Source organism: Ilyonectria robusta (genome assembly GCF_021365365.1).
Source record: "Ilyonectria robusta strain PMI_751 chromosome Unknown BGZ61scaffold_27, whole genome shotgun sequence".
Lineage (NCBI taxonomy): Eukaryota > Fungi > Ascomycota > Sordariomycetes > Hypocreales > Nectriaceae > Ilyonectria > Ilyonectria robusta.
Window position 1 is genome coordinate 36,470 of NW_025764461.1, and position 25,615 is coordinate 62,084.

General features: G+C 49.2%; 9 protein-coding genes across 9 annotated transcripts; 5 read left to right on the plus strand and 4 right to left on the minus strand.

Annotated features, from left to right (window-relative positions):
• Positions 1 to 851: 851 nt before the first annotated feature.
• On the plus strand, positions 852 to 2,663 carry BGZ61DRAFT_461286 (prion-inhibition and propagation-domain-containing protein). The gene has a single exon (XM_046247130.1). The coding sequence runs from the start codon at positions 953 to 955 to the stop codon at positions 2,564 to 2,566; it is 1,614 nt and encodes a 537-aa protein (XP_046097839.1). The 5' UTR covers positions 852 to 952; the 3' UTR covers positions 2,567 to 2,663.
• A 7-nt stretch (positions 2,664 to 2,670) lies between these two features.
• Positions 2,671 to 7,014, minus strand: BGZ61DRAFT_538090 (uncharacterized protein; the record flags this gene model as incomplete). Its single annotated transcript, XM_046254614.1, has 6 exons — positions 2,671 to 2,960; positions 3,022 to 3,253; positions 3,303 to 5,519; positions 5,577 to 5,634; positions 5,692 to 6,610; positions 6,675 to 7,014. 6 exons carry the CDS (start codon positions 7,012 to 7,014, stop codon positions 2,671 to 2,673), a joined length of 4,056 nt encoding a protein of 1,351 aa, XP_046097840.1.
• A 2,837-nt stretch (positions 7,015 to 9,851) lies between these two features.
• On the minus strand, positions 9,852 to 11,187 carry BGZ61DRAFT_430229 (short-chain dehydrogenase). Its single transcript, XM_046243805.1, has 3 exons — positions 11,028 to 11,187; positions 10,516 to 10,941; positions 9,852 to 10,455 (listed from the first exon to the last, which is right to left on the minus strand). Exons 1-3 carry the CDS (start codon positions 11,092 to 11,094, stop codon positions 10,061 to 10,063), a joined length of 888 nt encoding a protein of 295 aa, XP_046097841.1. The 5' UTR covers positions 11,095 to 11,187; the 3' UTR covers positions 9,852 to 10,060.
• Positions 11,188 to 11,552: 365 nt separating this feature from the next.
• BGZ61DRAFT_461289 (uncharacterized protein) lies at positions 11,553 to 12,104 on the plus strand. The gene has a single exon (XM_046247131.1). The coding sequence runs from the start codon at positions 11,628 to 11,630 to the stop codon at positions 12,075 to 12,077; it is 450 nt and encodes a 149-aa protein (XP_046097842.1). The 5' UTR covers positions 11,553 to 11,627; the 3' UTR covers positions 12,078 to 12,104.
• Positions 12,105 to 12,322: 218 nt separating this feature from the next.
• Positions 12,323 to 13,630, plus strand: BGZ61DRAFT_365338 (uncharacterized protein; the record flags this gene model as incomplete). Its single annotated transcript, XM_046241602.1, has 4 exons — positions 12,323 to 12,472; positions 12,534 to 12,638; positions 12,695 to 13,074; positions 13,135 to 13,630. 4 exons carry the CDS (start codon positions 12,323 to 12,325, stop codon positions 13,628 to 13,630), a joined length of 1,131 nt encoding a protein of 376 aa, XP_046097843.1.
• Positions 13,631 to 14,668: 1,038 nt separating this feature from the next.
• Positions 14,669 to 16,687, plus strand: BGZ61DRAFT_558522 (uncharacterized protein; the record flags this gene model as incomplete). Its single annotated transcript, XM_046255722.1, has 4 exons — positions 14,669 to 14,743; positions 15,004 to 15,318; positions 15,742 to 16,489; positions 16,542 to 16,687. The coding sequence occupies 4 exons, from the start codon at positions 14,669 to 14,671 to the stop codon at positions 16,685 to 16,687; spliced, it is 1,284 nt and encodes a 427-aa protein (XP_046097844.1).
• Positions 16,688 to 18,232: 1,545 nt separating this feature from the next.
• On the minus strand, positions 18,233 to 20,190 carry BGZ61DRAFT_365438 (major facilitator superfamily domain-containing protein; the record flags this gene model as incomplete). The annotated part of the gene is made up of 6 exons (XM_046241611.1): positions 18,233 to 19,238; positions 19,296 to 19,456; positions 19,553 to 19,772; positions 19,833 to 19,895; positions 19,957 to 20,050; positions 20,115 to 20,190. 6 exons carry the CDS (start codon positions 20,188 to 20,190, stop codon positions 18,233 to 18,235), a joined length of 1,620 nt encoding a protein of 539 aa, XP_046097845.1.
• Positions 20,191 to 21,583: 1,393 nt separating this feature from the next.
• Positions 21,584 to 23,739, minus strand: BGZ61DRAFT_461292 (uncharacterized protein). The gene has a single exon (XM_046247132.1). It carries the CDS (start codon positions 23,675 to 23,677, stop codon positions 21,659 to 21,661), a length of 2,019 nt encoding a protein of 672 aa, XP_046097846.1. The 5' UTR covers positions 23,678 to 23,739; the 3' UTR covers positions 21,584 to 21,658.
• A 327-nt stretch (positions 23,740 to 24,066) lies between these two features.
• On the plus strand, positions 24,067 to 24,374 carry BGZ61DRAFT_461293 (uncharacterized protein). The gene is made up of 2 exons (XM_046247133.1): positions 24,067 to 24,120; positions 24,173 to 24,374. The coding sequence occupies exon 2, from the start codon at positions 24,187 to 24,189 to the stop codon at positions 24,364 to 24,366; it is 180 nt and encodes a 59-aa protein (XP_046097847.1). The 5' UTR covers positions 24,067 to 24,120; positions 24,173 to 24,186; the 3' UTR covers positions 24,367 to 24,374.
• The last annotated feature ends 1,241 nt before the right edge of the window (positions 24,375 to 25,615 follow it).

Sequence of the window (25,615 nt, forward strand, 5' to 3'; positions counted from 1 at the left end):
CTCAATCGCATGCGAACGAGAGGGCTTGAAAACCCGTATTGCTCCAATGTTAGGCAATGGAATCCAGGGGAGTTAAGAGGAAAAGGACAATTGCGAGCAGTGGTGTTCCTTCAGCGTTAACCGCGCAAGGTGACCTACCCTATACTTTGGCATTTTGGAAATCACCTTGCCCTATACTTTAGACGCTCGATGAAAACAATATATTATCTTCCTAATTAGTTAGCATACTTTTTGAGAGTTTGGGATGTCATGTCTATATAGAGTTAACAAAAATATTATTGTTATTCATAAGGATTTAGACTTAAAATTCAACCTTGCACGAATTTGTTGTTAGATTTGGGACTCTGTTGATCAGTGTGGTGACTAAACTTAGAGAATCCTTTGAAATATTCATACGATAGATGATCTTCATGAGGAGAGTCACTTTATGGCTGTGTCTACAACATTAATTGATTCGCTGTTTTGAATCCAATTCCGTCCAGCCTATTCCAGTCACGACTTGCCAAATAGAGATGCCATCGTTACGAATGAAGAATGGTCAACAATATTGCGACTACAACAGCCAGAATAGATCCGAAGGGAACAGTCTTGTTTTCGCTTTCTTTCGAGACTATAGCGAAGTCCGCGCAGACCGTGTGTGACGCGACAGGATCACGGTGGTATCAAACCCATGAGCGTATCGAGCCTAGGGCCGAAGTAGCAATGAGGCTTGAGAAGAGGCGTCGATGCGGGGTTCGCGAGCGAATCTTTGCAGACCACATGTAGCGTGGTTTGCGTAATCAAGTCTGCCTAAGGCTGTAATATTTAGATCAGGCACCCATCAAAGCCAGCCTCGTCCTCATAATGATTCAATTTTTTCAAAGAAACAGCCAGGGTCAAAATCCGAATAATGCCCTTGCCCCATTTGTAAATTCATTTCTTCCAGCATAGTGCTCCCTATCACGGCAGAGCCATGTCTGGCTTCGAGATTTTCGGCACCATCGCCGGGGTGCTTGGGGGCTTCAAAGGCGTAGTGGATGGCTACAATCTACTCGTCGACATGTTCGCCTCCGACACGGAGATAGACTCCGTGGCGACTGCGTATAACGTCGAAAGTATCCGATTCAAAATCTGGGGCGAGGGTGTCAAGCTCGATGATGCAAGTGCATGTCTTTTGAAGGATAAGGATCCATATCTCTTAAGCGCCGTCGCGAAAATCATGGCCGAGATCCTGAACATTCAGGAGAAAGTCCTCAAGCACTTCAATGACAAATATCAGCTACCCCCACTCCCAGACACACCAAAGAATCCGGTGTTCAGTCTTCAGAGTGCTTGGATTGCCCAATTGCGGGCGGAGCGCACGAAAATGAAAGTCAGGCATCGTTGGAGCTGGGTGACGAGAGAGAAGGCGGAGTTGAAGGACTTGGTGGATCGCCTCCACACCCAAAACAATATTCTACAAAGTCTCGCACCGTCCGTTTCGGAGGAGAGTCGCATTGTCAAGGCAATTATGACTGAGCTAGACGAACGTCTCTCCCTAGCATCCGTGCATGGCCTGGACGGAACAGCTCAGGAGCTCATCGCGCTGGGCAGGCAAATCAAGGCGATCCAGGAACAGGACATGAGCACGGTGAAGCAGCAGGTAAAACAGATCGACAAATCCGAGCTCGACGTGTTATCTCCTCCAGATGCGGTGAGCGGCCGCTACACTGGCTCTTACGAGGTTGGTGGGAAGCCCCTGGAGCGGGTGTTGGTGGAGTGGAAAAGAATCGACGCAGGCAATGCCTTTGCGAAGGACATTGTGGCACGGATCCAGGTCCTTGGTGCTCTCCTATCTACCAAAAACGCCCATGAGTTTCATCGTCTCACATTCCTCGGGCTGTTCGACGACAAAGACTTCGAGCATCGCAAACAGGGCCTCCGCCGAATCGGGCTCGTCTACAGCATCCCAACGCGTCCCAGCAACCCAAATCCGCCTCGAAATCTCCTGGAATTGATCAAACAAGATGCAAAGAACCACACTCGGCCGGCTCTAGGCGACAGATTCCACCTAGCACGCAAACTGGCGTCCGCCATGTCGCTATTCCACGTAGCCAACTGGTTGCACAAGTCATTCCGCAGCGACAACATCCTGTTTGGTTACGACGAGGACATTACTAAGCCCTACATCTCCGGCTTCCAGTACGGCCGCCCGGCGGCAGATGCTTCTATAGAGACGCGACCAGTTGGCGATCCGAGCCTTGATCTGTACTACCATCCAGACGTGATGAATGGGTGGACCACGATCAAGGAGATATACAGCTTGGGTATTGTGCTTCTTGAAGTGGCTTACTGGAGGCCCATGTTTGAAAAGAGCTTCCAGAACATGACCATGCAGCAAGTGTCAAACGAAATTGTCACATCTCTAAACGGAAAGTTTGGACGGGACTTGGCGGGTATGGTGGGCACGGCCTACGTTGATGTAGTCAAGTGCTGCTTAAATGGGTCTCTGGGAGTACAAAGGGGCGACTCGCGTGAGGAAGCGAGAATTCTCAGTAAACAATTTTCTCTTTCGGTTATTCAACCATTGACTTCATGTAAGGCTTAGCAAGATATAGTTGGCAAGTTGATGACGTGACTATGTAGTGTGGAGTTTTCATCTACCATCGGATAAAATGCAATCAACGGCCTGTTTTCAACTATGAGTTAAACTTACAAGGTATCCCTCCAAGCTTTTCTCATCTTCTGCACCTCATACTCCAAATCATCCATATAACCCTGAGGCGGACGGGGTTTGGCAAAATATTCCACCTGTACCCCCGTATCTAGGCCATGTGTCACATGCATACCGACCTTCAACTTTACGAGAGGCCTGATCGCAGAGAGGCCATTCCATTGGAGGTATTCCTCACCGTTGGGACTTTGTGGCGAGATGCCCTCCCCTTCCCAGGGCATTCTTGCCGGCCATTTGTCGTCATTCTTTCGTTGACTTGATAATTCGCCTTCAAGAAAGTATTTGTCAGCTAAGAGCCCAAACCTTTGTCACCAGTTCTGGTTTCTTACCACTATCTTGTCGGTGAAAGTTTAGGATGCCACGTAACTCCGGATTGACGGCGACCTGAAACCTGCCACATGTGACCTGATCCGCTCCATGGTCAGGTGTCTGAGAACCCGCTTTGACGAGCAGGGCAACAATCTTCTTCAAATTACTCCTAAAGAGCCCAACTTCCCTTTGACCACCTTCCGAAATCCAGTCTGGAACATAATCCTCCCGGTGAATAGCAAGGCCAATGCCCTTTATCAGTTGACTTCGTTTCTATGTCAAGATACGCCCCTTTCTCTACCAGTAACTCCACAGCTGAAAGAATCCCAAATATGGCGGCCATGTGTAGCGGAGAAAAGTATGTGTTCTCCACTATGCTATCTGCCACGTTGATCTTGTCGGGAAACCTTTCCAGGAGGAGTCCAAGAACTGATGTTCTTCGGGAGTCGGCGGCCCGGTCACTTGGTAAATGGTGACTCCCGAGTAGGAGTGAGAAAGCAGACTCATTGGCATCAACATTTGTGTAGTACCCGGGGTTGTATTTCGCCATAAAGTTTCGGATTCTGTCCACCCTTAAGCCGCCCTTGTAGAGTAGCCTGCCAAACACATTGCGTCCTGTACGTAGGCCTAGGATTTCCTCCTTGTTGGCAGCATGCTTGTATATAAGATCTGCATTTGCCTCTGCTGCTTCTGTGTCTCGACCATTGATGAGTGACATGACGAAGGGACACAGGTCGTTATCAGCCATTATATATGGGCAGGCACCGTGTCTGAGCAACTCCTGGGTGTATGAGGGGCATGCATGTAATGTCGCCCGATGAAGAGGTGTACAGCCCACGTTATCCGGTACGTTTATCAAGCTCGGACATATCTTGAGCAACAGAAAAAAGATACCTCGAGCTTCAAACCCAATCGCTTGCTGAAGAGCCGTGTAACCAATGAACAAGTTCGTGTTGCTCATAACGGCGTTTAAGCTATCCGTCTTGATATGGTTGATGAGAATTTGAAAAGCTTCAGTGTCTTGCCCTTCTATTGAAGTGTATAAGGCATTATGATGAGGCCTTCTGGACTCAAGATATGATGTTGGATCCGCCCCAAGAGCAAGAAGAAACTTGACCGTCGCTATCTTGGCTTCACGGAAAGCTTTTTTGTGACAACGACGGCGCACAAATTCGATGGCAAGACTTCGATCTAGACTCATAAGAAGTGCGTACGAGCATCCGTGAGGACCAAGTTTAGGAAATTCGAGTATTTGTAGTAAGTTATTCCGAATGTCTTCCAACACAGACTCCCCAAACCAAGAACAAGCTTGACGAAAAGTTTGCGTCTCGATGAGACGATGGGATCCGCCAACGATGATTGGCTCAGACTTGACTGCTAACACAAGCATGTCGTGATGATGACATGCTGACAAGACGAGAATCAGCGCGTAGTAGTCCCCGACGCTGAGTTGCTGACCAGGGCTCGTATGCGCGTTCAGAAGCGTCGCGAAAAGAAGAGGGCGGCATTTGATGGCAGCCCAAAACAGTGGAAGTCCTAGTGCGATCGTGGGAAATAAAATCTTGGCATTGGCACGCGGCTGTTCCTGCGCAGCACAATCGAGTCTCGCTCCGCGGCTTATCATCAGAGGCGCGATCCCTGCAGCTTCCTCGTCGTCCATTGATGAGAGAAGATGCAAAATTGTGCATCCATCAGTGTTGATGTGGTTGGTTTCAGCACCGTGTTTGTAAAGGTACTTTGCAATCTCCAGCTGCCGACCACGTACAGCGTAGAAGATTGGTGTTTCATTTTGAATCGTTGTGGCATTAACATCGGCGTTTGCCTCTAGTAGCAGGTAAGCCACTGACGTCTTGTCCCCAGCAGCGGCACATATGTGCAGGGCGGTTTTCTGAGCATCCCCGTAAACTCTGAGAGGGTCCATTGCTTTGCCGACAATGAGGTCGTTATTTTGAGTCAGTCCAATTAAAGCTGACACACACTCTCGGTTGAGCGTTCTCCAACTATGCCGCCTGGAAGCGTGGTCGACCATCTTGTAGAGAGAGGGGTGCGTGTCTCTTAGATACTCGCCAGCTAGTTCGTACTCCCTGAGCATAGAGAGAGAGCACCACAGCTTCCGTGGGACTTGTAGTGCCACTTGACTCTCCACTGTGTGCTCCAACATGCAGAAAATGCTCTGGACTACCCCATCGCCTATAAGCGCAGCGATTGAGAGCCAGAGGAGCCCTTTTTGTCCATCAATCCCAGTTCCCACGCCCCATAAATAGGCAAAAGATATAGAGAATGTAAGGAAGAGCCATGCGTTTCGAGCGTGAGAGGGTACAAGTTGCTTGCCAGCGACATCATCACGGAGTAGCACATGCCTGCGCAGTTCGTCTTCGGTAGAATATTCCTTCTCTTCAAGCTCGGGTTGACCCCCAAATTTGAAGAATTTCACGCCCTCCGTACCGACTTTCAGTAGTTCTTGAAAAAAGTTGGCTTGGAACTGTGTTGATCGTTTCAGAAAAGAAGTGGACATCGTCTCGCACATTGTCAGAACCACCCCTCAGAAAAGACTTGAAGAGCCTTCGTCACTCACCAAAATATATTCCATAGGTTCGTCTTTCCCGTAAGAAGAGTCGGTGTCATGATCGAATCTGTGCCGTTCGTGAGTTATGGGAGCTGATCAGCGTCATTTCAGGCCATCTGCTTACGACATGTCCCTGCGAAAAGCCTGGGCCCACGGAACGAAGAACCGATCTACTACCTCAGCTAGTGTCATCCTTCTTTCTGGTCGAGACGAAAGGGTCGAGTCGATGATGTCCCTCAAAGGTAGCTGATCGGGTCCAATCAGAGATACGGCCCGGCACGCCATCTGTATCATGCTGCCTTCTCTCTCGTCCGGTATCAACTTGAAACGTTCAAGGGGTTTGACCTTTTGGTACGGTTCGAGCTCGAAAACTATACTGGTATCGAGAAAGCTGCCACCAGAAGGTATGAATCCATCGACGGAGCACATGGTAGCGATCACCATGCCCAATGAGTAGACATCCGCGAGCTGCCAGTCGACGTCAGATTCGCCGAGACTGGCCTCGGGCGGTTGCCAGGCGGATGTCCCGACTGCAAATTGACTCTGGCCGTACGTTGACGCTGGTGCGACACCAGTAAGATCTGAAATCATGGCTACAACCCCTCTGGTGGGATGGCGGGAGACCAGGATGTTTGTCGGCTTCAAGTCTCCGTGCACGAGGTTAGCTGAGTGAATGGCTGATAGCCCCAAGACAATGTCGAGGCTAAGGTAAGACTTTCTTGTGCTGGAGGAGTAGGATCGCACATCCTGTAAACAGTCGTCGAGTGTTCCTGGCATTTCCACTAGTCCGTACACGTGGAAGGTAACAGTAGAGGCCAAAATTGTACCAAAGTAAGCAATCTCCAGGCCCAGAGCAGGCATAATAGTCGTATCCTCCCACACAACACACTTCAACTTGCAAATGTTTTCATGGCTACGGAGGTTGGGATGGCATAGCGCCTTCATCTCTCGTGATAGCCATTGGTACACCTTCTTAGTCGCGACATTGTGGGAAGTCCCTGCGCCAGTTTCGATCGTGTACCGTTTGAGAGCGATCCAGGTTCCTGCTCCGATTTATTCTATTAGTCACCGAGTATTCAATAGGAAGTCGTATCACCACCCACATACCATTTGGGGATTCTTTGTCAGTTTTGCCGGGCATGGGTAGCAGGACCACGGTGCTAGAAATCCCACCCCCGAGGCTGTATTCCTTTTGAAGGTTGAATAAGAGCGGCCCTCTGTTATGTATATCGTCCAAGGAAGGGGTCTTTTTGCGGAACGCATACTGTCCCTTTATATAGTCAAGGTTTTGATGATCGACGTCGAATCTCTCGGCCAACGCAAGCATAAAAAAGATCTCCGGTACGTCAGGGAATTCAAGTTCCTCAGTTCTATCAAGAACAGCAGTATCGTCATCGATGCGATTCTCGTCTTTCGGTCGACGCACTAGAGATGATATCGCGGGCATAGCTGTAGGTCTCGGTCTCGGGTGTTGGGTAGAATAACGATAAAGAAAAGCCGCATGGCCCAGAATTGGCAGTCAGGCTGCAATATCGCGGGCAGCCTTAAAAAACTAAGCCTCGCGGTAAATTATTCGCCCGGGTCCGTTTTATCAATTCTTGGGTCGCACAGCGCCCTACCCTCTTACCAAGTCGCATGTAGGTTCTCAGGTGCGATACAGGAGGGTAGCCAGACGGCAGAATCCTCAGAGCAAGGCTGTTCTGACATTATACAAAGCTCTCTGCGTAACGGATATTGTTGGTATGGACTTGGTCCACCAACCTGCTGTAAGTTCTTCAAAGAAGGTTGAGTAAAAACTTCGATGAACGAAGTCTTTCTGTGGCTAATCTGCCTGATGATACGCGCGACAGCTATGTCGCTAGGAGGAGATGAGGCGGGCCGCGACCGATTCCACGAAGGTTAAGCCGAGACACTAGTGAGGCGTGCCTTAGCAAAATGGAGCTGAAAAATGCCATGGGAATACACCAGGCCCAGATAGACAAATAAAAGGGCTGAGCCGGCTGCGACGACATGCCAGCCTTCTTTGCCATCCTCTACACAGTTTTGGCTGGGGGTTGCGGTGAGAGATTGCTAAATTTCCCCACCGTACGGGCTATTGGTGATATTAGAGCCGTGGCTTTCTCCAAACCGAATGGCATCACCACTGCCACACTGAGAAGTCATCATAGTTGCCGTAGTTGCTAACATTGACAATAGTCAACAGTGACTATTGGTGTTTGCGCGGCCTATCATTGCTGCTTGGCCCCAATCTTAGGTTGTTCCTGAACCCAACTACTCACTAAAAAAAGGAGAGCGGGCTCTCTTTCTGATAGTACTGAAGCGAGGCTGGAAGGGTCGCTGGGCAGACTCGTCGCCGGGTAATGCGGATGAAAAGGGGTGGAAGAAGGACCAGTTAAAGAGGAGAACATTAATTCATTATCATGGCACAGACCAGAGATATTTGCCAGTGCTTTTTTTGTCGGAAGTTATTTTACGAAGAGATCAGACCGTAACTATGGTAGTCTACTGGTTTTCTTGGCTAGATACTTGGAGAAAGAGAAGGAGGCAGATTCTAGTTTGTCTGCAAATTTATATACACGCTCATCTGAGATTTACTCAAGCTCCTCAGATTGATCAAGGGCATATGGCAGGCGCAAACTATAGGCGCACACACTTATGACTAAACATAGTCCTAGAAGATGCACTATTTAGATTAATTAGGTTGTCCACATTTTCTTTTCCTCTAGCACCACTAAGCTGAACCTGCCCGCGCCCTTACCGCACGTAGCAAATTATGTACATTTGCTGAAGAATGGGAGAAATACATTTTGGCGCTGGGCCTCACCTTGGCTCAAAGCGGAATGCTGCTGCAACCTTATTATAATACCTGTTTACAAGGGAAAAGAGACTCCACGAACTCGCTCAAAGCACCAGAAGTACTGATAGAAGGACTACCGCGTGGTGGGATAGGTGAAAACGAACATATGTATTGGAGAAATATGGAAGTTATCTCGACGTCGTGGAGTTCATCAGAAATTTATGATTGAGTAAATACTGGCCATCTTCTCCAGTAATCTTCCCCGGCATTGGTTCCCATCATGTACTGAGGTACCTGCGCCGTTCGAGCCTATGTAAACGCAGCAAGCAACAAAGCATTTGGTAACCAGCTAGTCAAATTCAGCGAACAAACAGCGGCGTCCAAGAAAGAGGTTGTAGCGTGTTAGTGGGTTGGAGGATCCTGGCCACTCACCCCGTATACTTCATCCGGAATAAGTCTGAGACTATGGAAACGCTTTCTGAGGAATAGGCTTAGAATTTTACACCATCAAAGCCCTGCCTATTTTGATACTCCCTCCCATCCCATGTATTCAGTATCATGCTACGGAATTGTGTGTGCTTACAGCTCTGGTACTGTAGATAATAATAGAAGAGGCTCTTGACTACGCAGAATAGTGACCGAAGATCTGACCTGTGTAGGTATAGTTTGAAAGTCAAATTGACGGATATAGATGGATGAAACAAAAAGGAACGACTTAGCGGCATAAAGTACGTAGAATTGTCCGTAGTGATGCGGGCCGCTGAGAGCAGGGTGTCCTTGAACGGCCCGTTAACTAGCCCAGGCAACTAGGATTCTGAGGATGGTGCTAAGCTTTAGTGGACCAGAGTAGTAAGGGGGCGCTGTGGGTCGGGAACCTTAGGGGCCTGTGAGCGTTGAAGGCTCAGGGCCAGGATCAAGATTTGACAAGCTGTCTTCCGCGCCGAGTTGGTATGTAGCCTTGCATCTCGGTTGGCATAGCCTGGTTCTTGAGAGTTTGCATGGGAGTAAAAATGATCGCTCGCTTTCGAAGTCAATCGAGCAAGCCAGTGAACAAGGCTGCCGCCCTGGGACTACTTCCCTACACCGACAGCCCCAAACTAGACAAGGCCTGTCTATCTCAAGACCCAAGCATGGTCGGCGTTTACAATCAGCGGGCCGTTAGTAAATAACACTAGTCGGATAGTAGTATCCTGGAAGAAATCCCGCAGGACACTAGCAACCTTGTAGTTAGGGGACAGGGAAAGTCAAGGCAGTCGTAACTCTTTAGTCGGGCACAGCAGGGGTCTACATGAGTTCATTAGTCCAAACATTGGAAGTGGTTCACCCTATCGTAGGCCTCTCCGAGTCCGAAGAGGAAACCTACGCTGGGATACACATGAAACAGGAAGAAGACCCTCAGCAAAACCACTCAACGGCGTTACTGGCCAGTACGGAGTAAACACCGCTGGAATGGTCTGACTTGAGCCTGTTATTCTGGCCTAAGCGGTCTGTGTCAACCCTTGCTTCCTTGCGTCCGCTTTCGGTTACACTAATCCATGGCGATCGACATACGCTAACGCCCGCTGAAGTCTAGACCAAACACACACGTAAGTTGCGACGTAGTATCTCTTTGAGATAGATCAGGCGGTTCTCGTCGTGGAATGCTCCTTTGAGTCCAATGCGTAAATTCATGGTGGTATCTAGTTATCAGCTACCCCTACGCTTCAGCCTTGGCAGCCTCAGCCTCAGCAGCCAACCTGGCCTCTGTCAGGCGCCGGAGGACGTCATCCTCGCTAGGGAAGTCTGGACCCTTGATAGACACGAATGCCGGGAGAAGCACAGCTTCGTCAATCTCCTGGTACTTGCCGTCTTGCACGTGGATCACGTGTCCGTTTCGAGATGTGTCGGCCATCAGTACAGCTGCGGCGCGGGCCACGGCTGAGGCAGGCTGCACCACAATGCCGATGCTTTCCATCATGGCCTTGAGGTTGGGGAGCACGCTGCTATCCGTCCAGGTGGGAGCCAGGGTGTTGACTCGAATGGGCAGCTTCGCGGCGTCGAGGAGCGGAACGAGACCTCGACCAAAGCCAAGCACGGCGTGTTTGGCCGTGGCTGAGAGGTATTAGTTATCGGAAGCTCACCCCGAAGAGAGGGCAGTATTTCTGAACTCACCATAGTCCACAGCGCGGAGGCGTTGCAAGCCAGTCGATGAGCCGTTGATTACAATGCTTCCACCTTCAGGCTGGTCTCGCATGTAGTGAATGGCGAGGGTTGCCGTGTTAATAACACCCTTGAGGCTGACATCCAAAAGCTGGTGTGAGGGCTCCTTGAGATCTCCGTTCTCATCTACTTCGGTAGATAGATAGTCGGTGCGAGGTCCGACACCGGCATTAGCAAAGACGTGATCGACGCGGCCGTAGATCTCTTTGGTGGTCTTGAACAGCACCACCAGGTCGGCCCAAATGGCTACATTGGCTTGCACGAATGTGTAAGCGCCCTCGGGCTGCTGAGCGGGGGCCTGAAGGTCGGCATTGACAACAGAGGCTCCCTGCGAGAGGAGCGTGGCGACAGTGGCAAGACCGATGCCAGATGAGCCTCCTACACAAACGCCGATGGTTAGCATGCGTTCCCAAGTCCTTGGATGTGCCGGCAGGACTTGGCAGGGCGTAATCAATCGCACATACCGGTAACGATGACAACCTTGCCCCTGAGGCCGGCTAGGTCCTTGTCTTCAATGACGAATGCGGCCATGGTTTCTTAGGGATATAATGGGGTGATGTGATGGGGTTGAAACAACAATACCAATGAGCTGCGAGAAAATGTTGGTGTCGCTGAATAAATAATAAAGTTCATATTGAACTAAACACATCTGCTCCTCGCCGTTGGTTCTTTTCTCCTTAATTTCCAAGCTAGGGTTTCTCATGTGCACTAGATGGTTGCACCCGGAGCGGAGTTGACACTTACGCGGGGAACTATGTATCCATGTCTAGCAATGATGGGCAACAGACAGCAAGGGTCGGCGTCGTGTCGGCAAGGTCGGCAGACTCGTACCAGGAAACTGGAAAGCGTCCCAAGGAGTTCTTGGTAGCATCATGTGATGGCACACGCATGTAGTAATAGATATTCATTATGGCGAATTCTCGCAGCTCCCTTGTGGTCTGCATGAACGACCGTTTGGTTGGGATTTCAGTCCGTACGATATGATATGAGCTTCCCTTCTCCCTGGCCCCTTCTTCTCTAGAGCCCTGCCACGCGGTCTTGACAGCTATGTGGCCCCATCGGCGATGCACCATCGGCAGTGCGCTTCCAGCGGCCCACTAGACCAGGAAGTACGGCACACAACGTTCATTGAATTGTGCTACGGAGTATGTATGGAAGGATATCCCTGGTTCGTAACGAACGATGCCCCGTTCGCCGATCAGTTGGCCGATGCTGTAACGGTCAACAAACGTTCTCTCCACTGGCGTCACTTTAGAGCAATGGTTAATGGGAGGAGGGTTCCAACTTGCGTCACAGACTATACCGTCTTGAACGCCTTCTTGTCTCCCCCTTTCTCTCTAGTGTCCCTCAACGCTCGGGATTCCAGAAGCATAACGTTGTGGATAAAACCGGGTTTGGTCGAGTGGGGGTACGGAACCAGGATACCGGTAATTCGGAGCAAAGGAGAAAAAAAGCAAGATCATGTACGTACAAGAAAGCCTTGGTTCACCCTTGCAGAGATCGATCCTCTTTGAAACGCCAACCGAGGGTTTGAAATTGCCAGCTACGCACAAGATGCAGATCTTTCAGTTTACGGGTTTCCAGGGACGCGTTCATAGCAGGAATTGTCCCCCATAAACCCACCACTCGGTCGGTAACCGTTTATAGCTTCCTTCCGTCCCGACCGTGTGGTAAATGTGCGTCCTTCCTCTCAACCAACAGTCCGATCTATTCCAAACTTCAACGTTCTGGAATAACGCCACCCGCAGTTGTTCTCAGAATGGCCCCGGTGGCCGCTGAGGGTGTACCCCTTCTCTATGTCACCATAATAATGCTCTCGTTCTCCTGGGTGGCCCTCGTTGCACGCCTGGGAGTGCGGAAATGGAAGAAGAATCTCGGCGTGGATGACTGGCTTATGTCCGCAGGTCTTGTATGTGCAACCGACTTCCTATCGACGTAACGAGCCAACAACTGACACAAAGGTGTGGCAGATTCTCTACTCGGTGACAGCGGCTCTGGTCATTGTATGCTGCTTTTACGGTGCGGGACAGCATTCAAAAGTGCTTGATAGGCCTACCATCCAGAAAGGAACCAAGGTAATTCCCCATTTCCTAGAGTTGACCGTGCCGCAAAGCTAACCATGCATGACAAGCTCTTTTTCATCGCCGAGTTCTTCTACGCTGCTTGCACAGTCCCCATCAAATGCAGTATTTGCGTGACACTTCTCCGGATAGCCGACGCCCGCCGCCGATTCGTGTGGACTATTTGGGGTATGATGGTCCTGATGGCCCTTGCGGCTGTCATTTTTATCATCGTCATCGCAAACATCTGCCATCCGATCATGACACTCTGGGGTGAGGCGAATGGTGTTTGCAACCTGGAGCTGAACAGCAGCGTCAGCTTCTTTTTCTCGGCCGTTTCTATCGTGACCGACTGGACTCTCGCCATCCTCCCGGGAGTTTTGCTTTGGAGAATCCAGATGAAATCTCGGGTCAAATTCTCGGTGACCATCATGCTTGGTTTGGCTGCTTTGTGAGTAGCTAGCAACAACCCTCTAACATCCATTCTCATCATACAACTGACACTTTCTAGTGCGAGCTGTGCGACCATCGTCCGACTGCGATACCTTACATTGTACAACGATCCGAACGAATTCATGTACAGCACGGGAGCGATTGGCCTGTGGTCCATCATCGAAGAAGGCATCGGAATCATCGCTGGGTCTATGCCAGCCCTACGACCTCTACTCAGCCTGCCTATCTTCGGCGGCAGCACTTATGCCAGCGGTGCTAACTCCGGAAATCCTTCTGCCCAGCTCAAGTCTGGCGCATCTACACACAATCACGGCCACAGCAACTCTCGAAATCGGTTTGGAGACACCGTCAAGATGGACACGTTCGATCCCTCGGCACCGGCCGAAACTGGCTACCACAAGAAGGCCAGATCGCACGGGAGCGTAGACGACGATGGCGACAGCCAGAAGTACATCCTGAAGCAGACACAGGTCACAGTAGAAGCAGCTCCCACCACCGCGGCCGAAGACTGGGGGAGACAACAGGTACTTGGATGGCAACCCCAGAAATTTTAAAAGAAATGAAGAAAAGTATTTGGTGCTGGTACTGTATACTTGTCAAACAGGCAGAGTTGCAACGGCGTCGGCGACGGCGACGGCGAATGGTTACTCAATAGTACGTCTACAGGCATGTCAAATTGTGCATTGTCACGCGATGCACATCAACGTCTACGCACGCAAATTGAGTATCAATTTTTGCACATATCTCGGTATTGATTACTATTTGATATCAAGTATAAAGAAGCCAAAGATGCGCATGGTGATAGCATCACAAGCTCGCTAGGGCGGCGAAATGGAGGCCGGTATGAAGTCCCGGCAGTTAGAGGCTACAGCCGGCGGTCGTGCAAGTATTCAGTGTCAGTCATTATAGTACAGCAATTATCTGTGCATATGAATGTGTGCACAAAAGAACGCCGGATCCAAGGAAATTGTGCACTGGTGACAAACATCCCCCAACCAAAGTGAACTTCTGACCTGGCTCGTGATGTGTACAAGGAAGGGTTGTGGCACATTACGCAGAAATCACCAAATACTGCGTAGTAGAGCGATGAGGTGCTCCGCAAACACCCAATGCACATGACTAGGACTTATTGCCGAGCACGGCTGGGCCACTGACGTTGAAGGAGCTTTCCACCACGGCCCGTCGAAGTCTTACAAAGGTGTCGGCCGTGGGATCGTGATCCAGTCGTTTGCTTTCTTATTGGGCTTCGGCCATCTGCCGACATAAGAGCTAAAAGGAGAAGACTTTGCGAACTGCGAAGCAGTTCCTTCCACTTGTGCGTTATGCCTCTTGACACCGCCTGCTGTGGTATTAAATGCCTTCGTGAAAGACCCTCGTTGGGTCATCCACGTCGCATCATTCACGCCGACTTTCGACCCAAATTCATTGCACTACCAAGCAGGCTCTTCGGAATCCGCTCATGTTTTCCTGCTGTAACCTGAGTTCTAAATACAACGAACTCCAGCCTTACGGAGATGTGGCTGGTCCTGGGGTGAGTGTAGTAGTTCATTTGCTTCGTAGATGGCGCAATAGGGCTGTACCAATTTGTCGCAATGTGTCTCTCCCTTTCGAATAGATCACCGTTAATTGAGAAAACAGGTCATCGCGGGATTTTTGGGCACAGCATGGTTTGTCATCGGTCTCGTCATACTTCACTATCTTGTCGCATTCGACCCCCAGGAGAACCCTCTCGTGGATTCCAGCGATAGTCACCCAAGGACTGCAAATCCAATTGACGTGATATCGAAGAAATTCATAACACGGATAACTGGTTGTTGTTTATTCCTTCCTCGCTCCTCGACCTTTCAACAAGCAAGATGGAATGATATTTTTATTAAAGTTGGTTGAGGGCAATGTTATGCTGCACCAGTACTGACACGCTCTTTAGTCAATCGTGGCCATGTGTGACATCCAGATTCTAACGGGACTCGGAATCCTTATCAGCGCCTATGCAAATTTGTGCAAAGGGATCTCGGCCTACCACTTCTTGGTGATAGGACACGTCGCATGGTTTTCCAATCTTACCCACATCGCTGGTCTCACGGTCCTCCGCCGCTACCTCTTCCTTCACCCAGTCGAGAAATGGGTCCGACTTTTCCTCATGATAACTTTAACCATCATGCTACTCGTGGCTATGGGTCCAACAGTCTTTTTTGATTGGGCGCAGACGGATGGGTTTTCAAGCACTCCCGGTACGGATGCTGTGTGCTTTTATGACGTGAAGCGAGCCCTCAAGTGGCAGCGAGAGGCAACTACTCAGTCAGTTGGGAGTTCACAGCAATTTCTCTCTGTAATCACGTCGATGGTGTTGGCCGTTCTAAGTCTAACAAGCAGAATCATAAAGCTCCAAAGATCCCTCTCCGGTGCTGTCACAACTTTCCGGAGGAAATGCAGTGATTTATGGAAGCAACTTATGAGCTGTCTATCTCATGGTTGTCACCAGGCTTCAGGCCTAAATATAGCACTCCGGCAATTTATTCTGCACATACAGGTGGCAAATCTTTGCCTCGTTAGACTTTACTCGGATATTCTTTCCTCCACTCTATCTGACGTTAGTTCCCCTGCTTTCCGTAGTGTATTTTTTTTTTTCAATTATCTAATTATTGTTACTCAACTATCTCTACAGGTCTACTGGCTGCTTGTCTCTGGGATCTGGGGCACAATTAAGCTGCTCCAGGCAAGATCTTCAGCCGAGGTTGAGGAAAACGACTGGTCTTTCGGTCAGATTCTTCCGATCTTTCTTCTTCTTGGGCCACTCGTTACTATATTCCAACTTTTCTTTGAACACGACCCAGAACTACCACTGCCACACCGAACGACCTTCTATGAGCTACAGGATTGCTATCCCATGGACGCACATATCCATTCCGTGGATTTAGAAGATGAACCAATGAACCCGGCTTCTGTATCAGACGAAATGTTTGACTTCCGTTACCGGCTTGCTCATTCGATCAATCGCAACTATTACGATGTTACGACATGTCCATGGATTGCTCCAGCTATTGTTCTCTTGGGTCTTCAAGTTGTTATGGTAACGCTGATGCTCCTCATATTTGCCGTTCTTCGGGAAGGGCGCATCAGCGCGCCAATTTTGTTCCAGGCTTACTCCTTTGTCCTTTGCGTTGAATACCCGTCGGCTTGCTTTATCTTCATTTTTTTGAGCATCTTGTACGAAAAGTATGCCCCTCTAGGAGCTCCGAAACTGGGATATTGGATCGTGATGTTGGTTCTACTTGGTTACTCATTGTTCCCCGTACTGGTTATCTTCGATATTCCGGTTCGCCGTGATCATAAGGCATTGGGTGGTGTTCTTGGAGTGGGCGATTCAGTGTCCTTCAAAGGTTTCATGGTAAGGGGTGCCCTTGCTGTTGCTGGTATAAGCCTCTTTGGGGTTGGATGCAATGTTGTGGCCTTGATCTGGTTTAGGCGTGTTGCCACTTGACTTGATAGAAGGTTATCGGGGAAAATTGTCAATGGAGATGGGCTATTTCGGAGCAACAGGCTTTCTTACCCAGAAGTTTTACACATATTACAACACTAGTATGATTGCAATGTGGGCCTCTGTCGGATAATATCTTGAAGGGACGAGACATCACACCCGTGCAGCCGTAGGCATCCAGCTCTTCTTTTGCCGCGCTAGCTTATTGATACAACAATATCTAAGACGCTCTATTGCAATGTGCAAACCTGGGTAGCGTTGAGTACCAAGTGATTCCTTGGTGAAACACGATAATGAAGCCCACCAGGTAATGGCATGAGAACCTTGGAAGCCAAGCTGAACTAGGTATGCCTAACCAGATGGACTTGAAAGTTGAAATTGGTTGTTTATTGCTCATCAGGTTGAAAATGGATATATGGACGTCGCACTGGGATACTACGAGATAATTATTGAAGGAGTGGAATGGACATAATGTGGAAGCCGGAGTACAACGTCTTTGTCAGACAACCTGATAGGGAAAAGTCAGCTTTGCATAGGGCCGGACCCGTACCGTGGTTTCCTTTGAACCTAGATAGAGACTCTGATCCGTACCGTCAACCTAGATGCCCTCAAACAACCTAGATTAACCTCAACAACCTAGATCTACGGATATCATCGGCATCATCAGATCAAGGGCATCAGGGTCAGTCAGATCCCTAGGCATAAATAGCTAGCTTTCTTCCCTCCTAGACCAAAAGAAAAGATGATCCATCGTCCCTCAAGCTGTCTCAACCAATCCATCCATAGTCGAATAGCCTTGCACCGCAATGTGAGTATTTTGTGACTGATAACTACCTCTTTTACCAAAGTCGACTGCTTCTGAGGGACAAAATTCTCAATTGGTTGTCCCACCTATTCCCAAATCATCTTTCTTGACGCAGGGAAGAGTCCGCTAGTATGTGACATTGTCAGATATTTCTTTAGTTCGCAACGTTCTCTGTCGATACGATATGCTTTCACTCTTTGTTCTCTCTGCGTACGCCTAGTATTCATTTGAGTTTTCGAACCTGCCGGGGTAACGTGCACCCTTACTACTGTTCTTCTAAACGCTGCGAGCGTTGAATGTGCTATTTTGACACGGGGCGACTGGGCAATTAAGCATTATCATTCAGTTTGCGTGCCCATTCTCCAACTTCCGTCAATCCTTTCTTTCAACGCGCCAAATCCACCTCCGGCTGCCCTTTTCGCGCACCTAAGTTAAGCTTGTTCCTATTCTTTTTATTCTTTCCTCTTAGTTTAATATCTAGCTTTACAAATGGCTCGTAGTATCTATTCGAGTACGCGCCAGGCGTTGCTCTTACCCAGATGCTCTGGTCTCCACTAACTTCATGCGAAGGAATGATATTCAGCTGGTCAGCGTAGCTTATCTGTGTGACCTTCCTATACATCAGCCAGGCGTGCAGACAGTCCATCCTCCTCGTTTGCAATCTGATTTCCTCCTTTAGAACGTCATCACCTCCATCTTGTACACGGTATCCGAGAGCCGTACTGATATGTCGGCGTCAACAAGCCGAAACGCTGCTTCCTGGTCCATGAGGTATGATGCGCCAGAGCAGTGTATCTCGATAGGACCTATCATTGTGATCAGTACCCAAGCCTCCATCCCGCGTGTTTCTCAAGTAGTAATAATCCCATTAGACTACTCCTTTGCCTTCTGATAGCCAGTAAGCGAGTGAGTCCATTCGGCTCGAGCAACCATGCCCCTTATCCTCTTGCCAAAGACGTAGATGGGGATCGTTAATACCGTTACAACCGCAGAAAACGCTGCGAGTACGCCGAACACAACGAGCGGCCCCGCCGTCTCGAACCATGAGATCAGGCTACCCGAGCCCACGAAAATGACGGTGGCTGCAATAAGGTTGACCACTGTGAAAGCTTGGCTGGACTGATCCGTGAAACAGTCCACCACATAAGTCAGAGCAATCTGTGTGGCCCCCATGGCTCCAAAGGAGATCACAGATATCCACAACAGGGGCCAGACGAGAGGGAGATTATTATCGATGCTCATACCGAGGCCGATAAGGCCGACTGCAGTTACAGGCGCACTGACGAGCAAGAGCACCAGACGGAACTCAGGTTCAAACGTGCCCGGATTAGTTCTGTTTCGTCTCGCCATGAAGCGGGCAAGGACGTCAGAAATCCATCCATTTAGAGGCCCACCAATAACAGAAGTAGCGACGAGTGGGAGGTTTGTAAGCCCAACTTGGGAAGGTGTGAGGTTGTATGGCGGTGTGCTAAAGACGACTGACATCAGGATGGGGATGCCGACAAGGAAAGCGAAATAAGTGCTAAAGAGGATGGTACTGGAAAGTATGGTGGGGAGGACAATGAGGCAAGGGGGTTTCAAAACACCCTTCCAGAAAAAGAGGTTGCTCAGGCGTCCGCGAAATAGTGTAAGCTGGCGGCGATACGGCTCCTTGGGTTCGACCTTTGCCATCTCCTTAAGATCCTCAAATTCCAATGCGGTAGCTCTTTCAAGGCCACCATTGGAAATCCCAGCGGAGGTGGTGTTGGGTAACCGAGGATAAGATGATTCGAGAACGAGAAAGTACGCCATGGGAAAGAGGATTACATATACAAGAGATGCAAATGCAAAAACAGCTGACACACCCATGGCGTCGATGATAAATCCGGCAATCACTTGGCTGTGAATATCGTTTAGGTCAGTCCGTTTTTTTAGGTGGCGGGGGTTCATAACCTACCCCAACTGAGCGCCACAGTTAAGTAGGACGGTCCAAACTGCAATGACGATACCGCGCTCGTGGACAAAGAAGACATCTGATATCGTCGCTGTGGCAAGGGAAAGAAGAGGTGCCGAAGCAAAGCCCGTAATCGTCCGCATGATAGCTAAGACCGGGAAAGTCTGGAGGAATCATGTCAGGAATTTTCGACCGAGGAATTGGCACAGATTTCCAGGGCTGTGTCAACTAGCAGAAGAGAGAAGCCGAACTTCACGCACCTCAGCTAGGTAAGCCAGGTAATTGGAGATGGCCAAAAAGACGATGCTCAAGACGTAGAATGGCCGTCTTCCCCAAATACTCGCCCCAGACACAACGAAGAAGCTTCCCAGAGCCGTCCAGAAGCCAACGGCCCCAATCATGAAGGATGAGGCTACATCGCCCGAGACGCCAAACTTTTCTGAAAGAGGAATAAGCCCCGGAGTGATCATCGCGGTAACTCTAAGGCAAGGGTCGATCAGAATAGTTTCACAGGGGCTCACAAAAGGGGATATAGCATACCCATTCGTGACGCCGGACCCAAAGACCACGACAAGAATGTGTGCGATTTTCCAACCTTGAGACCTGAGGAAATCAGCGTCGCTTCGGGTTATTGCAATATAAGCCGACTTGGCTACGCTCTCACCAGTTCAGAGGATCATTCGGACTATCACTCGGCTGCGGTTGCAGAACAATGTTTCCCCGCTTCTTAACGTCATGCCTACCAGCCAAACCGTCACCTGCATAGTTCTTTGTATTAGAGTATTTCTCGTAAGCACTATGAAGGTGCGTAAGCTAACTCACTGCTTGTGTCGTTTGTCAGGTTCACCGTCCCGGGAGGCGATGCCAAAAGCGGATCGTCCAGAACGCCCCACGCCATTCCGGTAAATCTTTCCGTGATACTCTTACGTAGGATATGTGCTGAAGGAGCGAAAACTTTGAAGCAAATAATCGAAAACACGAATTGCGGTACTGAAGGAAAGCTGAGTCAGAGCACTGATCTGAGGGGCAAGGAATGGGAATGAACAAGAAAGTAAAAGACTGACGGAAGAGGAGAAGCTATCCAGTAGCTCTCGAGTAGTTGACGACAGTGGGGAATTTTGGATCGAGACAACAATTGACATAAATAAAAAGAGATCATCTCCCCTTAGCCTATTTACAACAACGAACCAGAGTCATACCGATCAATGCATGTTTCGTCGTTGGCAAAGGCAGCCGAAGATGTGCGCATTGAGGCTGATAAATCACCACGAGCGAAGGTTTTTGCTGCCCTAGGTTGATCTGACCTTCGATACAATCCCGTAACTCGGTCTGAAACGGCCAAACCACACAAAACGTGGATGAGGCAACGTGCAGAACAAAGGTGACGTACGGAAATCTCGTTTCACCTCTATCGCCGGAATGCCTCAGATCCGCGTCCGTGAGTAGCCTGGGTATTCGCCCTGGTGGGATCCGCGGATCCCGCAGATCGTGGACCAAGACCTGGTAAAGGTATCAAATAGTATATAGCGCGCACGTGTTGGAGCTCATACCTCCAAGTGACGCGTGTTCCACGTTGGTCTGAAAGAAACTCAGCAGATGACGCGTGTCATGATCAATGCAGTGATTGATATGGAAGTGTCATCCGCTTCGTGAATGAAGACTGTTAAGCGATATCGTTGGCTGATGGATGCTTGAACATGTCCCTGTGGCTCTGGGCATGATCGAGTCTTGGCATTTCTATGGCGATCGAACATAGCCCTGCTCATGCTGCAACATCATCCTCATCTCCTTGACTGAAAATTTTCATTCCGGCGGAATGTGCTCGGAATGTTCCTTCCGATCTCTTCAAGCGGCGGAATGAGGTCCTCTCGTAGGAGCGGTTTGTCGCTGTGTTGCTGGTCAGTAATATCGTTTGGCTCCGTATTGAACCAGTCCACGATGTGCTTCATCACCTATATTATGATCTGGCACCCCTTCTCGGTGGTCTTCCAGAGTAGATGAAATTTGGGCAACGAAAGCCCAGCGCGGTCTATAATGTAGCGATAAAGTTGGGGAACCTCCTCATCGTCGAGCAAGGCGAGAAACCTCGGCTTCCGACCAGCATTCAATCAGGAGGAGTCTGGGACGTTATGATCGCCATCGCTTGTTCAGGCTAGATAAAACAACTTTGCAACCGCTGTCGCAACATAGGTGCCGGACAAGACAGAGGAAAGCTGATCCCAATCCGTGGCATGTACAGCGACGACGGCATGTCCCGGAAGTACCATGAGCGTTTCTAGCACCTGGTGCAATCGTCGCATATCCTCTTCGGGTTAAATTCCGAGACTAGTGTGGAGTATACGATCCACCTAGATTATAATACGTGGCTAAGCGTTCACCGATCCCATTTCAACCAGCTCCAACTCGCGGCATTCACAAGTTGGTGTTCCGTACATCATCTTGCCGATAATCCTTTTGCCTTCCACTACAATCCCAACACCCTCAGGAACAGTATCGTCATACAAGAGCCCAGAAATCCTATACACTTGTGCAACATCTGGTGCAGGTTGTTTCCACATGGTTAGTCGAAATATCGATCGCCGCCCACAGATCTTGCAACTAACGCGACCGACTCCTTCCATGGCTTTCCCGTACTCTCGCAAGAACCAATCCGCTTCTCCAGCTGCTAGCTCTAGGCGTGACTCTCTCGAATACTTCCCTCTGTTGCTCAGTTTCAAGGTTCTTACCAGTTTCTTCGCAATCTCTAATCTCTGTCGAGTTGCGGCTTCCCTTGCTTGGGTATCTAGCAGCGGTCCATATTCTTCTAGAAGACCCCGTAGCTTGTCTAAGTCGTACCTCTGCGTCGAATTCCAAGCCTCTCCCTGCTTCGCGTCCTTCCACTCCATGTTGACTGCTTTCCTATCATCCCATGGGAAGACACGATCCGCAGCTTCGCATAGAGCTTGGGGGTCCCGTCCGCGTGCCTGGACTACCTTCGATGCAATATAGTCCATGACGGACTCTGCGTCACCTCCGAAGTCGTAATGCTCAAACCATTCGATGATACCCACCGTCTCGAGTTGGGGCTGGATCTTGCCTTCTCTGATAATGGACTTAGAAGCCGCTTTCCTATGACATCTACCCATGTCCCAAAGTTTCCACGTTCCCGTCGAGTATCCATGCAGCCACGGCGCTCGGTCATCCGTGTGCTCATCTGGCGGCGGTATAAATAGCAGCGGCGTGTAGTCATTTTTCTGTAGCGCATGTATCGCTAAGGTGAAGAAGTATTGGAACCGGTTCTCGATAAGGACAAGAGGATCTTGCTCTGGCCGGAAGTCAACCATTTTCCCAAGAGCCAAGAAGTAATCTCTCGTGTGCCGACACTGCCGATGGCCCAATATTCCAATTGCCCACCCAAGAGTCCTATGCATGTCGTGCTCGTTTTTCCATGCCTCCATGTCTATCCACGAAGTCATCCTTTTCAATGTCGTGTTTTGCTTCCAGATAGCCTGCGTGACATCCGAATTGCTGCGCTTTTTTACCCATTTTGAGTGCGTAGCGTCCAAGCGTTGACATAAATCCCGTGCATTGGCATCGCATATCGTGTATTCCTCCGTAAGAATGACGACATCGTTACTCTGAATATACTCCAGTGTCACCCACATGCGGTCAAACCATCTCGACCGAATGATAGCTGCAAAGTCCATGATGAACTTCTCGTATGCCGAATTCTTGGCCTGGCCCAAGAGGTGCATTGCCCCAACGTCGTCGAGATGGATCACGGTTTTCGAGGCGTGACTATATATTTCTGGAATGGCGAGGAGGAGCCGTGCCTGGACGTCAGTCCGCCATTGTGGAACGCTCAAGTAGTCATGCCAGACTTCGCAGTCCGGGAACTTCGCCACAAGTGCTAGGAGAGTTCTAACTGGTGTTTGGTAGACGAGCCGCGCAACGTCGATGCTCTCAAGACGAAGATCCTGCGCCACGGCCACGTCGGTGTGCCAAGCGTGAGAGATGGGGATATACTTGATATTCTTGGCCTCTATGCAGGTGAAGTGTCGGTTGAATACGCGGAGATTCCACGGCGATATCGGATCTTGTGTGATGTCATTCACTGATGACCGAGAGGTGCTGTCTCCAATGCCGATGGTCCGTATCGAAGGCACGCCACCGGGAAGAAAAGGCTCCCCACACGAAACGCAATCGGAGTCAAGGCCAGTGCCCCAGACATATGATAAGAACGAAGCCTGTGGGGTCTGCCGCAATTCGTTGTCGATGTGAAAAGATACGACAGGCTCCCATGGGATATCTGGAGTACTGACGCTGTTCTCGCGTTTCCTCTTCAGATATGTGGCATCCGGCTTCGCGTTGAGTATCTTTGATCCATCCGTATCATTTACGCTCATTATAGAGAAGAAGATGTCCCCTCAAGCGAAGGGATATGGGCGATGGCGAAACCTCGAGAGCGATGACGAAGTTGAGTTCGCGTCGCCTTTCGAGATGTCTGAGGCTTTCTACATTTCAACACGTGTTCCAGCCACAGCAACTGTGGCTGTGGTGGCCACGGCCACACCACGCTACAGGCCTTATTTAACCCCAGGGTATCCAACAATTTGAGTATTATTAACTATATTTAGATCGTCAAGGCTAATTCATCTGCGAAGTACGATAATTGGCGATTGAAAGGCTGCTTAAGTAGAGACAATATTGTGGCTGACAGAAGGAGTCTAACATACCGTCTAAGAAGCGATGTTAACTTGAATAAATATAGCCACAGGGTGAACAGGGCCTCTTCCTCACATTCGTCAGACTCCTATGGAGTTGACATGAAACTTGCCTTGCGCCAGATGTAAGTCTCATCATTGAGGAACACAGGGTGACTATAATCTAACACCTTTAAGGCATCGAGGAGGATATGGACATCTTCGCTTTGAATGAGTTTGAGAACATAAGAGCAAAATCATTCAGGGTTCGTTTTATTCCAAAGAGGGATAAAAGTGTACATATTATTCAATCAGAAGCTCTGGTTACACGAGAGTTCCTGAGGCAGTACGATGGCGAAACCAGAGTTGCGATGGAAGCCCTAGACGTATAAAATTCCTGCAATATATGTAAGAAAATCATCTCAAAGATGCTCTAAGCGTGCATGTGCATGGCAAGAAGTAGGAAAAGATGATTTATCGAATTCAACGCACTTGTAATTGTATCTTTCAACTCGTAGTACCTTCACTGCCCACACCTGCCAGTACTGCCCCTTTGATGCTTCCGATGCGCCAAGACCGGCACATACGACCATAGCTCTTAGAAAATACGGGATCCCGTCCGCTCTCCCTTAGTCAAGCTGAGAAGCGGTGAATTAGTACTCGGGTCGGTGACGACCGGGGAATCCTCACTGTTGTATGTCTTTTTTTGCAAATTCTTTTTGGCCGATGTGGGTCTATTAACGGCAAGTGGCTTCTTGTTGAGAATGCCGGTGGAAATAGGACGGCTGGCACACTGGAGGAATTTAAGTCTCTTCCTGTATTAAGTAATTATTAAAAATATCAAAATAAGAAAATTCTTAAACTAAAAGTAATAGAGTTGGGTAGCAAATATCATTTGTGAATAATTTGCATGTTTAACGTCTTTCTGTACTATTTTGCCTATAAGATACCAATACTGGACTTAAAGCTTTAATATACTTAGTTAGTGAGAATAAAATTTGCTGCATAGCATACCTTAAATGCATTTCCCACTGATACATTGAAAAATATCACTAGATAGTATACTTATAAAATGTTGTGGTGCAAGACCATAAAGTTCCCATATAGCAGTGTTGCGCAGCATCAGGACAGAAGACTCCTCATGGGGGGGCATGAGGCAACGTGGGACATCTTATAGCAGCAAAGGATAATCTTGGAAATCGCGGGGCCACATGGGACAATGTGGGACATCCCAAATAGCTTGGAGCAGCGCGGGACAATATGCAAGGTGAGACCGCGCAAGGGATCTGGGGAAAGCTGGTGGCAGCGTCCAGGACAGTATAGATCACCGTGTGACAGCCTGCGTCAGAGCTAAGTCACCACAATTAGAGAGATCACAGCTCGCCGTTACTCGAAAAGCAGATCCACTACGGGTGTCCAAAATGTTGTTTGAGGGGTCTTCTTATCTTCTCGTTGATGAATCCTGAGCTTTCTACGTTAGCATCTTGCCTATGCTATTAGGCTCAACGAAATGTATTCTACCAATGACGAATGTTATTTTCAGACACCTCTGATCACGATCTGGGCCGTGGTGGAACCTCTTATCCCCTGTTTCTTGTTGTGCTATGGAGAAAACGTTTACTGAGAAAAAGGGACGCTGCC